Here is a 15977-nt window from a genome sequence, read left to right as displayed (position 1 = left end):
TCGATACGCATACCCGTGACAGTCAACGCCAGTGCTGGCGGTTACTGTACCAAAATCTCCCACTTGCTACGCTGCACTGGTTTGAAGACAAATAGTGATATAAACCCCATGTCTTTCCCAGGTTACAAATATATTACTATTTACCATCCATATTGTCCACATTTAATAAGTGGTAAAACGCATCATCTAATGAGACCACATTTATGTTCTTGATTTAAGTTGCTGGATCTCTTCCTCTTGTCACTCAGATCTCTGGACATGTGCACAGTTTTGTCTGTGTTCATGTTTTTGTAGCTGAGAGAATCCAGCCTCAGGAACGACAGAGAGTTGCGTTCGATCAATATTCCAAAGGGCATATGTGTATAGAGCTCTGGGAGGGACAGACAGAAGCTTTGCCAGATCAACACTTCGCTGGTGAATCAGATAGCTTCTTCTTTTATAGACAGAACTGCAGAGTAACGTCAACTCAGGTGACTTGCTTTTTCTTCTGATCACATAGATTAATACTGAAACATTGGTGTCTGATGATATGTAAGGAGCACCAGGGACTGTCATAAAGGAAGTCCCAGGGGTGTAGGGCACAACCGGGGTGTGCACTGCCTTTCTGCATTGAGGGCCAATTTGTTATTATAAAAGGGACCGTTGATGTGTGTGTGGCCCCTTCAAGAATATGGTGTAAGCCGGGTGTGGCCCTAAGCAAATAGGAAAACATGTTCCATTTGTGCCCATGCCAGATTACAGATGCGGATGCAGAGCAAAATAACCCAACAGGAGGTGCACTGACTGCTGCATATAGAAGTGGTGCACAGTCAGTGTGCTGTCTCTTTGCACCACCTATATTTTAAAGAGATGGAGGCGTGGGCTCCCAGGAACTCAACAGGCATCCTCCTGCAAGCATAAGCAGTAACTCATTGCACCCACCTGCAGGGAGGATAACGTTCCCCTCTTATAAGAGTCTGGTACTCCTTCAGTGAAAGGAGAGAGATGCTGTTTCATTTCTCACCATTACCATAGCTCATTCTTTATCTAAAGCGCAGGCGTGGACTGTTAAAGGTAGGCTGCGCATTTTTTGTAATCGGGCACAGTGACTCCGTTTGTACCGAGGGGGACCCTAGCTAAGGGTGTGCTATGGCACATACCAAGACAGTGTGAGCAATACGTAATCTGGGCCCAAATTCTTCCTGTGTGCACAGATCACCCCTACTCATGAGATATAGACCCTTCCTCTCAGTGTTTAAGTCCCACCTTTTTTAAAGTAGATTTTTATAATATTTTTGTAAAAGCTCTTTGCCTCATTTTGACTTCTTTTATGCATTTGGATGAGCGCTCGTGCTACTCTCCAACAAGTGCTTCAATACCTCATCAGGGGTAGGAAGCGCCATATAAATGCAAACCCTTCCCTTTTCTATCTCAACCCAAATAATGGACTAACATATCCACGCCTCAGATTACTTTGGTTTTTCACTATACTAATTCACCACTAATCCTTTATCGGTTCCTGATTAGCGTGCTACACGTCAAAAATACACTTCAATGCCTCGTTATGGGTAGGAAGTGCAAATACAATACAATATGATTGGCCTTTAGTAAATGGTATTCCGTTTTCTGTTTTTCTCCACCGGTTGCTGGGTTTACTCACTGCCTGTTCCATGACAATATGTATGTTGATGCTACTCTTGACCATCCGTGCCCAGGTGCTTTTCATTTGTATTGGGTCTTTAGTGGGACCATTCGTAAGATAGCTGGCCCCTTTTCACTGCAGACGCTGCACACTGTGTTACTGGGCAGCAGCGCCGACTGCAGCAGCCGAGCACTGTTCTGTCAATACTTGGACTCGTTCCAGGGTCTCTAATGTAATCTTCAATTCCTGCTCTAGTTTCTGCTTTTTCAGCCGGACAGAAAGTCCCATATCACACCCTGTGTGCCTTGAATTTTAATACACTGGGAGAAGGCAGCCTTTACTGCCACTGTTTCTGAAATCACGAAATAAGCTACAATTACCACAATTAATATAGAAGTTGTTTTCTAGATTCCAAAGGACATTGTTGCATTGCTTTTGAGTCCAAAAATATTAATACAGAAATAATAAATCTAACATATGCATGGAGCAAGCTGGCTCATACACCTTCTTAGAGGCTGGTACATTTTCAGTAGTTTACGACTGGTATTGTAGTCGCAAGCCATTGATACACCACAAATAGGTGGGGGACACTCGTTCACGCCCCCTCCAAATTGCGATTCAGAATGAGTCACAAAACATCTTTTGCGATTCAGAAAGGCTTTCCCAAATCACAAAAAGGATTTAATATTTAGTACAACAAAATGTTGCCGATACAAACTCAGTGATTTTGCAAATTATGGTGTTTGTAACATTTAAGTAGTCTCGTACTCATGGCCATGTTTCTTTCACAAAAAACACTCGTCTGTGCAAGAATACCATTTTTTCTCTAAATTGGTTTTCAATATTTTCCTCTGGATTTTTTTTTTATAATGCTAATATAAAACTGATCCATTCAAGTATCACACAACAGCCCGACTCACTTATTTCCCCTGTAAAGAATAGCTTTTAGTAATGCCGGTTACATGGTTCTTAATTAACAGACTGTAGAAGGATGAAAAAGCTGAATCACCACTCCTGGACATTGACCCTCTGAGTTGGTGGATGCCTGTAGATCACGGTTGTAGGAGCTCAGTCTACCCACCCAATGACCTTTTACTATAACTAGACTTAATGCACTTTTTAAAGAAGTGTCACAATGTTGCATAAAAAGTTGACAATTTCTTTTGTGTGAGAGCTTTCCACTCACATGCTCAAGCAATTGTGTTTTCCAGGCATCAAGCATGGGTAACTGGGTGATATGACTGGGATCAGGTATGTTTCATAAGAGTAACCAAGTAACCAATGTTCTTTCCTTCTGTAAATAACTGTCTGTATGTCCCTTGCAACTCAAAGCATTAATTTCAGGAGAGTGTGGCTTATCGAGCTATTACTCCCTACAATCAGAGCTGTTACCCTGCTGCCCCTTTGTGGTGGCAAGGGATATGTTGGGAGAGGTTAGGACAGATACTCTGAACCCCTTCTCTTTATGGAGCTCCTTCCTGTGAGCACCTCCCCATAATGTGCTCATTTAGCTTCCCAGTTTAGGCCTCTGAATAGTGTTCTAGTCTACTGAGCCATTTTGAAATCTCACTACATGGCCGCTATCTACACTGGTTACTGCGAGACAGCTATCTCGTTCAATACAATATGACCGGAAAACAATTGTGAAAAGCCACTGATGTCATAGGCTTACACTGCAGAGATCATAAGACATTTTTCTTCCCTTCATGCTAACTGCAACAAATTATCTGTGGCGAGCAGCCTGGAAGGTCAATCAGTCCATTTATTAAAAATTGACGGCCGTGATATTTGAAACAAATGCTCTTGTGAAGCGGCAGTGAAGCTGTAGTCCTCCCTGAGAATCATGATTTCCAGAGCCGAGGGTCTATTTGCATCTCAGATAATCTGATGCTGTAAATGCTTTTGCTGCAGACGTCTGTGTGCCACCCGCAAGTTACAAATTCAACAAGCATTGGCAAAGCCAATAGGTATTGTCTATGTAAGGTCTATTGGCTTTGCCAATGTATTTAAGCCTTGTACACCAGTGTGTCTGCTGTTCAGCATGGCTAACAGTCAAGTGGCATTGAGGAGAATGGAGTGGTGTTCAGAGGCATAGAGTGGGGTGGTTTGGCGTGGAGTGATGTGGTGTGGAGTGGAGTAAATTGTCGTAGAATGGAAGGGTGCATAGTGGAGGGGAAGAGATTGGAGTAGAATGTCATAGAGTGGTGCGGCATAGAGTGGAATGGCATAGAGTGGCGTAAAGTGGAGTGGTGTAGAGTGGAATACAGTGTCATAGAGTGGAGTGGCCTAGAGTGGTGAGGAGTGATGTTGTAGAGTGGAGTGGAGTGTCGTAGAGTGGCTTGTTGTAGAGTGGAGTGTCATAGCGTGCCGTGTTATAGAGTGAAGTGTTCTAGAATAGAGTGTCATAGAGTGGAGGGGCGTAGAGTGGATTGGCATAGAGTGGAATAGAGTGACTCTGTGTCATAGAGTAGGGTGGCATAAAGTAGTGTAGAATGGAGTAGAGCAGAGTAGATTGTCGTATTGTGGAGTGGCATAGAGTAGAGTGTTGTAGAGTGGAGTGTTGTAGTTTGGAGTGTCGTATGGAAGAGAGAGGAGTGGCATAATGTGGAGTAAAGTGGTGTGGAGTGGCATAGACTGAATAGCATAGAGTGGAGTAGGTTGTCATAGTGTGTAGTAAAATGTCGTAGAGTAGAGTGTTGTAGAGTGGAGGGGCCTAGAGTGGAGGGGTTTAGAGTGTCATAGAGTGGGGGTTGTAAAGTGGAGTTAGAGGCTTGTAGATTGGAGGGGCGTAGAGTGGAGTAAAGTATCATAGAGGAGAGTGGGGTGGAGTGTCATGGAGGGGAGTGTTGTAAAGTGGAGTTAGAGGGATGTAGATTGGAGGGACGTAGATTGGAGTAAAGTTTCATAGAGGAGAGTAGGGTGGAGTGCCGTAGAGTAGAGAAAAGTGTTGTGGAGTGGCATAGAGTGGAGTAGAGTCATAGAATGGCGTGTCATACAGTGGATTGGCATAGAGTGCAGTGGCATAGAGTGGAGTGGAGTTAAGTGGCCCAGAGTGAAGTGGCATTGACTGAAGTAGAATGCCATAGAGTGGAGTGGTGAAGAGTGGAATAGAGTAGAGTGTTATAGAGTGGAGGGGCGTATGGTGAAGTGGCATAGAGTAAAGTGTCATAAAGTGTTGTAGAGCGGAGGTGCGTAGCGTAGCGTGGAGTGTCACTGTATGGAGTAATGTGGAGTGGCATAGAGTGTCGTAGAGTTGAATGGCATAGAGTGAAATAGCGTACAGTAAAGTGGCATACAGTGAAGTGGCGTAGAGTGTCATAGAGTGGACTGTCATGAAGTGGAGTGCTATAGAGTGACATAGAGTAGAGTGTCATGTTGTGTCATGGAGTGGAGTGTCATAGAGTGAAGTGACATAGAGTGTAGTAGCTTGGAGTGGCATAAAGTGGAGTATGCATGGTGTGGTAGTGCACCGCCATAATAGACAACACATTTTCAATTGAAATGACCATTACATTTACACATACAGTTTTACTGATAAAGCTAAACAGCACACAAACGATAAATCGCCTAGTGTATTGATTTTTTTTATCGTATTAAAATATTTGTTTCCATCACACTTCAGTTACAAAAAGGTGCTTCATTTGTGTTTTCCTAATTCTAATATATTCTGAAATATTTGCACTGTTCAATTACAGACATTTAAATTGTGTTGTGTATTAGAAAGAAATACTTTTCTTTCCCACCCTCAGTAATCCTGCAAGATTGTAACATAAATCCTCTCACTTTAAAGTCAGAAAAAAGAAAAGTAAATACCAAGCTCCCTTGGAAGACAGAGCCTGGCATTTGGCCTCTATCTTTCAATGCCCTGCAAATGTGTCAAGATAATATCAAAATTTAAAGACCTCTTACAGAAAGCAAGCACTCATGGAAGAATACAAGGAGCAAGTCATAGAGGTGGTAAACAGGCTAAGCTCCATGCGAGGGACAAAGACACGTTGGACAGCCTAAAACAAATAAAGCCAGCAAATAGAAAGGAAGCAAATGTGAGTTACAATCCACAAAGCCAATGTTAAGCAATGGACAAAATGCATTCCTAGGCATGCTTTCAGAATGCCCCCTAGAAGTCTATTTGCAACCAGACAGCTATGCTGTCAGGTAGGCTTCGACCTAAAAAGGGGTGTACAAAGTATCTTTTCACCTGCTTAGTTTTGCTTAGTTCCTGATTTTTTTCTACTTTCACAAAGTTTCTAAAATATATGCTATATCCAACAGAGTTTACCCCTGCATTGTGACATAATTTTCACTCCAATTGAACCCTGTCACGTTTGAAAATGCCACAGCAGAGGTAATACCATTACCCAGGAATTACTTCAGATGTAGAGGGGATTAACATATGTTAACACGGTTACTATTGTTAAAATCAGTATCTTTTAAATGTATTTGTATACCACCTTTTAGCCTCTGTTAAGTACTGCTGGTAACTGCTGTGATGTTCTACAGTAATTACCATGATTATTTAAAATCTGTGGAGCAATTAAGAAAGTCTTGTATACTGATTGCCACACTTTTTTGTACTACATCAACTTACTGGCAAGTCTTGAAGGTGTAAGGTATTCATGCTTGTAAAATAGAGGTTGGCAAAGGTTTTAAGATGTATGCTCTGCAAAATTGGGTGTAGTTCAGAGATTTCAGCTAGTTGATGCTGGTCAAAGTTCCTGAGCACTTCAGACTGGGTCTGAGGCATAGTTAAAGCGAACCAACCTCTTGTGCATCAGATTTCTTCAGATTGGGTGACCCCTGGATGGGACATCCTCCAAAAGGATAGCCCGTTCAAGCCCTCCCTATGCAGGTATGGCGATTGATTAGGGATACCGTTAGTAAGAGGCAGATTAGAGTTAGGGATGCCCAGTAGGTGGGGACTGCTAGAGATTTTGCTCCAACGAGGCGGAGCATGGAGGCGTGATGAGTGATGCGGGTAGAAAGCAAGGATGGGATTTCACCTATGGGCGGGGCCAGAGGAGGGGATGTAGGGCTGACACTGAGAGGACGGCAATCCATCCACTGGCCAGTTTGGCTCCTTGTAGTAGCAGAACTACTTCACACCGTAACAAAGTGCCAATTAAAAAAAAAAGCTTTGCCCTTTACGAAGCTCACAGATTTTTTAGATTCAGCGCACTTAGCAACTTTTAACACGCCTATTACAAGATCAATTGAATGAGTACCATTGCGCTGACTCAGTTTAGCAACAGATATACATAATGATATGAAGTTGTCAGACTGCTGGAAAGCTTTATATAAAATATAATCTGCAAGTTTTTATAATCTTTGTGCTCCATGGAACCAATGATGTTTGTTGACTTCCATATGCATTTTGTCCTGGAAGAAGGTGGCAGAAATAAATAATATATAAATAATATATTAAATCAGTATTTTATTCAGCACCTGGTGAGCTGGGTGCTGCTTATTCATTCCTGACCCATGGGGCCACTAGTATTACAAACTGTCCACCGATAACCTGTTAACACTTTGTAATTCTCTGTTAGCTGTAACATCATGTTTTCACCCTCTAAAAAAATGATACACAGCCATAAGATGAGAATAAATGTGGATAATTATAGACGTAAATACAACTAATTAGTACCATTGTCTGGCATCTGCACAACTGTGGAGGTGTGAAGAAGAGTTTGTTGGTTCTTTTGAGGGCCAGCCAATTAGTATGTGTTTGTTCTCTCTCCTGTTTTTGGCCACCCCATGGATCCCCTGGTACTACTTTGCAAGTGAGGAGCTAAACAGAAATGTAGTTTTACCTTTCTGGGAGTGCTGGGTTCTCCTGAGCAACACGTTTCTGCTGCCCTAACGATCTTTATGAAAATATTTGCTCAAAGGGAAAAATGCTTGGCCCAGCCAAAGGAAAACCTATTATTTATGACTAACATTTTTAAATTGAAAAATTCTAACCCAAATAATGTGAGGCCAGGACAAATGGTATGCACACCCATGTAATATATTTATACAAGCTGCAATGAAAATAGCATGAGGTCTAGACCTGTGAAGCTATCTAGCCAAGGGTAGCGGAGCTGGCTATCCATGCATGCTCGGCTGCTCTGATGTTTACAGTGGAAGAGAGAGAGTGAGTGAGTGGCTGCATGTTTAACACACACTGCGAGGACTGGTCCAGTCCTCACAGTCTGGGTAAACCCTGACAAACCCAGAAAATCACCATCTCTGGGAGGATTAGAGCTCTACGCGGACGGGTCCCAAGAGTGTATGCAGGTACTTTCAAGCGAGTGCATCAAAATCTAAAGGTACAGTGATATTTCCTTTGGTACGCCGTATGTTCCACGCCAGTTTCAAGGCACCCTTGGAGTTAGGATAGTATATCCACATTCCATTATGGTCAGTGGTCGGTCCCTGTATAATTAGGTATGACATGTGTGCGCCAGCAAGATTTATTCCAGTGTTTTCAGACACGAATCCTACAGTTCAATAGAAAAAGGGAACCGAGCTGGATTTACATTTATTTAACAGGAAAAGGTATGCCGGACAACGAAATGGGCCGGTTTGCTGGCAGAGTCTTTACGTGGGACACAGAAATGACTATTGTCAAAGTTTTTCCTTTGCTTTCCATCTCTTCATCAAAATCCCAAATCTAACATATGCACATCGTTTAATCCTCCACTAGTTAGAGGCCAATGGTATCCCAGGGGCAAACAAAGTAAGTGCAAGCAAACTGCTTCGTTGCTCCCATGTGCTGAATTTCTGGTTGTCCTTTGGTTGCAGTCCCAATTGGATACTCTTAGTTGCAGACACTTTAGTGGATTTGGGAACACGAATGGGGAGCATCGTTTAAATAAACCCCACAGATTTCTATAGTTGCCGGTTTCAGCGTCTGCTGTTATGTGCAAGGATAAGCAAAACCCCGAAAATACATTTCCCATACAATGATACTTCGGAAATTATAAAACAAAAGTTATTAACTTTTCCAGTAAGCTCTATAAGAAAGATGGCACAGCAGAGTGAAGGGATCCGAGTAGAAGAGGCAGACGCCTAGACTTTAGCCTGAGTCCCAGAGCAGTAAAAGTAAGCGGCCGTTAGCGAGAGGCATATATCAGCAGCTGTAAAGAGAGGTGTAAGGATAAGATGGGACATGTTCTTTGTGGCCTCTGAGGCTTAGAGACTGGTGGGTACTTCGTTGGTGAGATGGGTGGCTGTCAGCGTGGAAGAGAAGCTTCTTTTAGTGTCCGTTTCTAGACTTTAATGCAGTGCCTAATTTGTGCAGGTGCTTGCACGTGCTGGGCTCCAACATACTTTTTTGGAAATCTGAAATTACTTTCATCAGCAGACTTTGACTCAATGCAAGCGAGAAAAAGGCGGAAATAGAGAAAGGTGGGTATGAAAGATAGGAGAACAGCAGCAAAGCGAGAAAACGTGGATAACAAATGCACCTGCAAAACTGAGATCCAGAGACAGGAAGTGGGGGCGGGGGAGGAAAGAGGCATGAGTTAGAATCAAGACTAAGTAGCCCTAGTATTTGGCATCCCCATCCATTCAAACAGCCAGCTGTGTGCCCCTAAGAAAAACTTTGCCCTCCTAAACGTTGGATGTATTTTTTTGTAAAGGAATTAAAAACTCCTTGAAGCACTGGACCAAAGATAATGACTTTAAGGGAGGCATCAGATTCAGTGTGGTCGAATAAGTTATCTATTGGAGAGTCATGCGCTGTGTGTTGGTGAGAAGAGATGTATAAGAGTCGGAATGGGATGGAATAGAGGATCAGTGGGGCAAGACAGGAGACGAGGGTGCGTATAAGATAAGAGGTGTAGTGGTGAGACTGGTGTTAACAAGTGAACTGGAATGTAGTTTAGGATGACCGTAAAGGTGCAGAATCCGGCTTTGAGGAAACAGTGAGACTTCGGCTTTGAGCTGCAGGGGTTCCTGTCTCCTGGGCCTTCTTTACTTGTGGTCCAGGTTGCAAGGTGCACTTGAGGATATTTGGGTTATCTAGAATGGAGGCAGTGGCGCCAGAGCCATGTACACCGTCTGAGAATGAGTCCTCGGGAGGATGCCAGGGAGACTTTCTGGGATGAGGGAACGAGAAACCACAAAAACATGGGAGGCAGTGCACCGGAAGTACACTGCAATAGTTGATTAATCACATAGACACTACGCATGCTCACAATGGGGAGTCTGGGCCATAGCCAGCAGTCACTGGATCCAATGGCAAATGAAACCGATTTTGTCAAAATTAAAACCAAACCTGGTTCTTGCATTTCAGTGGGAGACGGGCGGGGACCGTGGGAGGGAAGAACCCGTTAAAGCATAGACACTCTTTCACAAACACTTGACATGGACTGGAACTGCCCAGTCACAAGCTCCAAAACATTCCCATATCTCTAGGGTTTTCTCTCTCACACCCAATTGTTTGTGAACTGCTTTCCACTGTCTTTAATCACCAGTGCATGGTGTGGTACCACGATATCTAAACCAAAATATCATCTGACGGTAGTATTTTGTCCAAAACATTGTTTATAAAAATATCATCCTATTTAAGTTAATAAGAGAAAATCTACCACTACTGGAACAATATTTCTGTAAATTATATTTAGGGCAATGTTTCTGTCAGACAATATTTTTGCGAGCTATCTTCTGCCATACAGGCCCTGGGCCCTTCCTGGCAAACAGTAGTGCTGCACTGCTGTTCACCAGCTAAAATCCGATGAGCCCAAGATATGGACACCACATTAATAGTTCAGATCTGAGTCCTTCAAATTATAAATGAAAACTTTGGCGCTACTGTAGATTTGGAGAAAGTCGTATTATTCTGATCGAAGAGTGATAGACGGGTTTATAGACTGGAGTGGAACTGGGAATCGGTGCAACTCTAGAAGAGAAAGCCTGCCCCAGCACACCTGTTGGCTGAGGTAAATATCTACTGTCAAAGTAAAATTTGAATAATAGAAAAAGTATTTAAGAACACATTTATGTGTCATCCTTTGCAATTATTTGTTTCTCCTGGCTTACGCAAAGTTGCACTTATATGTAGCTGATCACTGTTGTAACGTTAAAAATGATCTGACAATCAAAAGAAACTCAGAGCGCTAGGTTCTGATTAAGTTACTCAGTTTTGAAAGCGTTGCTAATCATTTGTTAGTTGATCATCAAAAGCAATTGTTTCCTCAGTTTCCATCGTGGCACTGACTAGGAAGCAACTGACTATATTGTTTACAAAGAGGCTCTGAAGCATTAAGGTGCCCATGCTTTGCTCATGTTTACTTCCCTGGTTTGGCTGTGTTTGTCCTCCAGGCGTATAGTGTTTCCTTGCAGGAAGCAAAATTAAAATGTCCTATCACACAATAGGCCGGTGACTAAAAGTGCTGTCCTGACAACAACAGGCTGATGTCAACCTTGTTGATTCTCTGACTCTTTCTTCCTTTCATAGCCCAACAGCAGTGGCCAAGTAGGGAAGGTGCCTGGTCATTTCACTCCAGTGTTGACGCCCTCGCCCCACCACAGCGCAGTGCGGCCGGTGACGCTCACCATGACGGACACAAAACCCATCACAACATCCACTGAAGGTGAGTCGGCTACACCACTCAATGTTAGTGAGCAAGTATCTCTTGGAGAACTAGGTGTGTGCGTAGCAAAGTGTCGGTGGCTATGCCAGGCACAGCAAGTAATACATAGTCTTCAACCTCCCTACTTTAAGGCTTTGTGGCTCCACCACTAGACCACAAGCACAGTGCTTTCAGCTTTCACTGATCTCTCACACAGCTGCTGCCCTAATGTAAAACCACCTGTGGTAGAATGCAGCCAGCCGCCTTCACAGTTTTCAGTGGAGGTTGGTGCTTACATTTTACAGTTTGCTATCAGGCTTTCATTTGCAGCAACCCCCCCCCCCCCCTCCACCCCCCCTAAATATATTTTTATGTATAGCTCATTCCTTTCTCCTAGATGATTCCAACCAAGGGTTGACTAACACCTATATCATGAGTGTCAGTACCTGAACAATGTACACCTCAGTTGTGTTTTTGGTATTTCTTACAATAAGCCGGAATTAGTTATATGGGTAACGCGTTAGTCAGTCAATCATCAATAAAAGTACTTCAACGCATACAATCTGGTAACTCATTCTTTCAAGGTTTGCACTTCTGTTAATGTAAGGATCAGGCATATATACCACATGCCCGTCTCCGCCGTGTTTGTGGTGTCCATGGTTTCAAACATAGTTAATTACAAACAGAGGTTTAGTGCAAGAGCTCTGGTGTGTTCATGCCTCAGTTCCTTATATGTTTACAATATTATGTTTAGCTTATTTGTTTTCTAAAAGTAAAATTTTGCCTTTTGACTGGTATTATTTAAAAACCTTGAGCCATTTTTCTTGAGAAAACAGCATTGTCAGGGTCACTGAAGTCCTAAAAAAAAGTTTACTTTACCATTGTGCTGGTGGAATGCCGCTCCTAGAGTTAGCAAGTCAGACATCTGCCTTTAGGGGGCCCAGACAATTAATTTTACAGAGGGCTTGGGAGTAGGAGATGGAGAGAGAGAGGAAGAGTGTTGAGTTGAAGTGTTAGCTCTAGGAGACTAAAGCAAACATTTGTTGAAGCTTTTACACATCCCGGCGTCACATCGGTGTGCAAAAAGTTGTGTTTGTGTTCATAGACTGCAAATCCTGAGTTACTCACAAAAGCCAAACAATGTAGTCGGTCAGAAAAGAAGTAAACCTCTTTGGGTGTACTTTTGCTCAGGAGTAAAACTGAATCAAGTTTGTAAGTAAGGGAGCAAAGGGGGTGGCAGAGAGGTGGACCTGGAAACGAGCTTTTTTTAAACCTCAAGGTGTTTCTAAAGCAGCACATGGACCACTACTCCTACAAAAAGTAAGAGTGCTTTTGAAACAGAAAATGGTAAAGGGGCGTCATATGTTTATTACTGATGAATAGGGAGAACTTCTTCAAAAGAAAACATATTTTCCCAAATGGAGAAAAAAAATGCATAACTACATACGTTATCTGCACAAACTACATGGGTAAACAGGAAGGAGCATTCGTCTTCTTACAAATCTTTGGCTCTAAAACATTTCCATAGGATTCTTTTAACTCTCATAAAAAATGGAAACATACCACAACTATTTTAGGACTACAATTCTGTCTTTAAAAATGCTGTCTGTACATCAGGGTCAGAGATATCAAGGGGTTAAGACCTAAAAAGTAACATTGACGTTAGAACACAGATGTGATGAATCTTGCGAAATGAGCCAAGCCTTTTAAGAGAAATGGAAATTATTTTCTCCAACAGTGAAAAATGCCATAAATATTCTTGTGTGAACAGCACCGAAGCTTTGTCAGTGCAGACCACAGCATGCAATAAACACCTTCCTCTGTTTACAACCTGACATAAATAGTAGCCCATAGATTTTGAATCAGGAGGGAGAATAATATTTTGACCCTTGTCCTTGATGGGTGTCTTGTGGTTTCAACTTCATCAGCCATCTCTGAGTCACTTCAGTAAGAGCGCATGGTAAACACCGTCTGCCACATTCCTCAAAAGCTCCAGAACCAAGGGATGTGTTTTCTGGTTTATTAAGACCTGATTTGTTTCAGGGGTCCCAAGTGTGTTCTTCAGGGTACGCTGATAGAGGGCTGGCCGTGCCAGTGGTGGGAACTAAGGTGCTGCTATTAAGGATGCCAGGGCGGGGGGCAATGTAGCAGGGCCACTCGAGGTGGGATAAGAGATGACTTGATCCTTTGCTCCCTTTTCCAGCCTATGCCTTTCTTAGACATGAGGTGATAAACACGGTCACGGAGTTGGCCATTCTTTCACTGGCAATTTGATCCAGGTTCCCCATGGATACCTAAGTGATAACAGATATGCTTTAATCACTAGAAAAATCACATGGTTATCCCATTGCCAGGAGACACAACTCCTGCCTCTATCTACTGAGCCTGTTAACAGCTCCCATTTATTTCCAATTGGTAAAGGAAGGTCAAAGTGTGAGAAAGGACATAAAGTAAGAAGGGCTGTGAGCCCTGTGTATGTTCTGCGCCAGTCGCTGCCTTCAAGACCCTAAGACCAAGGGGGGACAGAGCAGAGCCAGGGTTTTCAAAGAGAACATAAGGACAGGACCTGCTACTCCTGTCCACGCGCTGATGCCCAGTATATGCCCCTCATAATATTTCAGATTGGAACAGGTACCTCTTACCTTGTCACCATGCAAACATGCCACCTCTCCTGTACGTACACGCACAAGTATTAAAAAGATATTGCACATTTTCCTCAACACTTCGTAGGAAGCACATGGATATTCAAGGAAACCCAAGCTACACTTCCAGAAACTAGGAAAGTTAAGATTTGGTAGCCGCTCTTGTCTTTTGCTGTGTAGACGTGTATGGGTTTGTCCCTTCCTCATTGCTGTCTTTTTCTATTCCTCTCAGCTTACACAGCCTCTGGCACCACCCAAGCCAACCGGTATGTGGGACTCAGCCCGAGAGATCCAGCCTTTCTTCATCAGCAACAGGTGGGCACATTTTACTTAGATGTAGCGTTGTAGATTTCTGTGTGTGAGTTGCCATTGTAGATTTCTGTGTGTGAGTTGCCGTTCCTCTGTGCATTGCCCCCGAGAACAGAACAGACTCTTCTGGGGCACCCTAAAAAGCCCCCCTTCATAACCAAGTCCCAGTAACATGGTATGCTCTTCTAGGTCACAGATTTCAGCCAGTATTGTAGACAGTTTTTTAGAGGAAAATATGGCCGCCATTTGCTCTCCAAATGAATGCCATACTTCAGACATGTGTGAGACACCCACTATTAACGCAGGGGAAAGCATAGCTGTGGCTGCGTTCTCTGTGGTGAGTGACAGCGACACATTCGAGAGTTCATCTTGAGACCAGTGTGAATAAAATGCTCACATTGTAATCCCAGAGCTATTTCATGCTTTCCAGATGTTGCGTCTGCAGGCAGTGCAGCTCCAGCACATGAGTTACGAGGCCAAACTCTCCGTTTAGCACATCATCACCATTCCTCATTTATTAGAACTAATTTAGAGTGCTGATTCCTGACCTGGTAAAAACACTTTTTTTTTTTGGTGTCGCATCATTTATGTTTCAAGTAGCATTTTACACCTCCCATCTCATTAATGCTGTAAATTTAATGCAAATTAAGTGTTTACCCAAACTGTGAAAATATGGAGCTGGGATGAATTGTGGGCGGGAGCAAATTAGCGGGAAGCGACAAAAAGGCGGTGTTGCTCTGCATCCGTACAAAAAAATAAATAATCTTACAATGGCTTCCGAACAGCATCGGGAAATAAATTCAGACGCGTTCCAGGGCTGCACTTTATGGTGTTTATATATGCCGCTCCCTGATTTTGACAGCTGCACAGTCTTAAATTACCAGGATGTGACCCAAAATGAAAATAAAATGATGGACTATGACAGAGGGAGAAAGGACTCTGTGTGAGTCCTGCATGCCAGTAGAGTAAGTCTTTGGCATGACTCTTTATGCCCTGTTTTTTAAGTCTCACCCCATGTTCTACCACAAACAGGCCACCACTCATAATTTGCCTTGAAACTTCTTCTGTTTGTGGCAGCACTATCCCGGGCACAGCATGGAATCCCTTGGCCTGCATCCATTCCACTGCGGTTGCATAGTGTAGGTATGCGTGCACATGTGTGGGATTGAGAGTGTGTGTGTGTGCGTATGTGTGTACATGCATGTGAGTGTGGATGTGCATATGTGTGTGTCTGTTATGTTGTAACACGCAAGCCCAGAGAAAATCATACCCATGTCAGTTTGCCCGGGATACTTGGCGCTCTGCCACTTTTCATTACTAGTGAGAACTAACCAAAAACATCTGTACACGTCCTGTAAAAATACCAAATAATACTGACTTAGGCTCTCCAAAACGTTTGCTTTACAATATGATTTGTCAATGTGCTTACTTCTTCCTCGCCTCCCCTTTGGAAAGCCCACAGTGTGGAATGCTTTCTAATTTCCAAGCTGTAGCTTTGGTTGACACACATGTGCTTGATCATTTTATTATTGAACACATGTGAGCTGTGTCGCTTTAGCACAGGCTCTTTTTTTTTTTTTTACAAGATATGCGCTAACACATTTCTAGATCATCTTGCCAAGCGGTCATGCAAACAAGAAAGACCAGAGCAACATGCTGCTGTGTGTTCTGGCATTGACCTATGTTGTTCTACACTGCTTTTGTTTCTTCTTTGGTTCCAATTAGGTACATTTGATTCATAGCAGCCTTTGCCAGTCATTGACAAAGAAATTACTTTCCTCACTCATTAAATGCGTGTGTATGAGTTTGTCCAAAATAGGGCTACGCCACCCTGGTCAAACTTGCCCAGTG

At 43.0% G+C, this 15977-nt stretch overlaps 1 protein-coding gene across 4 annotated transcripts in view; it reads left to right on the top strand.

The window, feature by feature from the left end:
• The window catches only part of NFIB (nuclear factor I B), a 353009-nt gene that overhangs the window by 278625 nt on the left and 58407 nt on the right, over positions 1-15977 (top strand). For all 4 annotated transcript variants that reach the window (XM_078675900.1, XM_078675901.1, XM_078675902.1 and 1 more), the window contains 2 exons: positions 11061-11196; positions 14050-14132. In XM_078675900.1, coding sequence (XP_078532026.1) covers positions 11061-11196; positions 14050-14132 — 219 coding nt within the window. The remainder of the gene's footprint in view (positions 1-11060; positions 11197-14049; positions 14133-15977) is intronic.

Source organism: Lissotriton helveticus, chromosome 2_1 (assembly GCF_964261635.1).
Source record: "Lissotriton helveticus chromosome 2_1, aLisHel1.1, whole genome shotgun sequence".
In the NCBI taxonomy this organism is placed as follows: Eukaryota; Metazoa; Chordata; class Amphibia; order Caudata; family Salamandridae; genus Lissotriton; species Lissotriton helveticus.
Note: the sequence above shows the minus strand (reverse complement) of the source record. Positions and strands in the feature narration are given on the sequence as shown.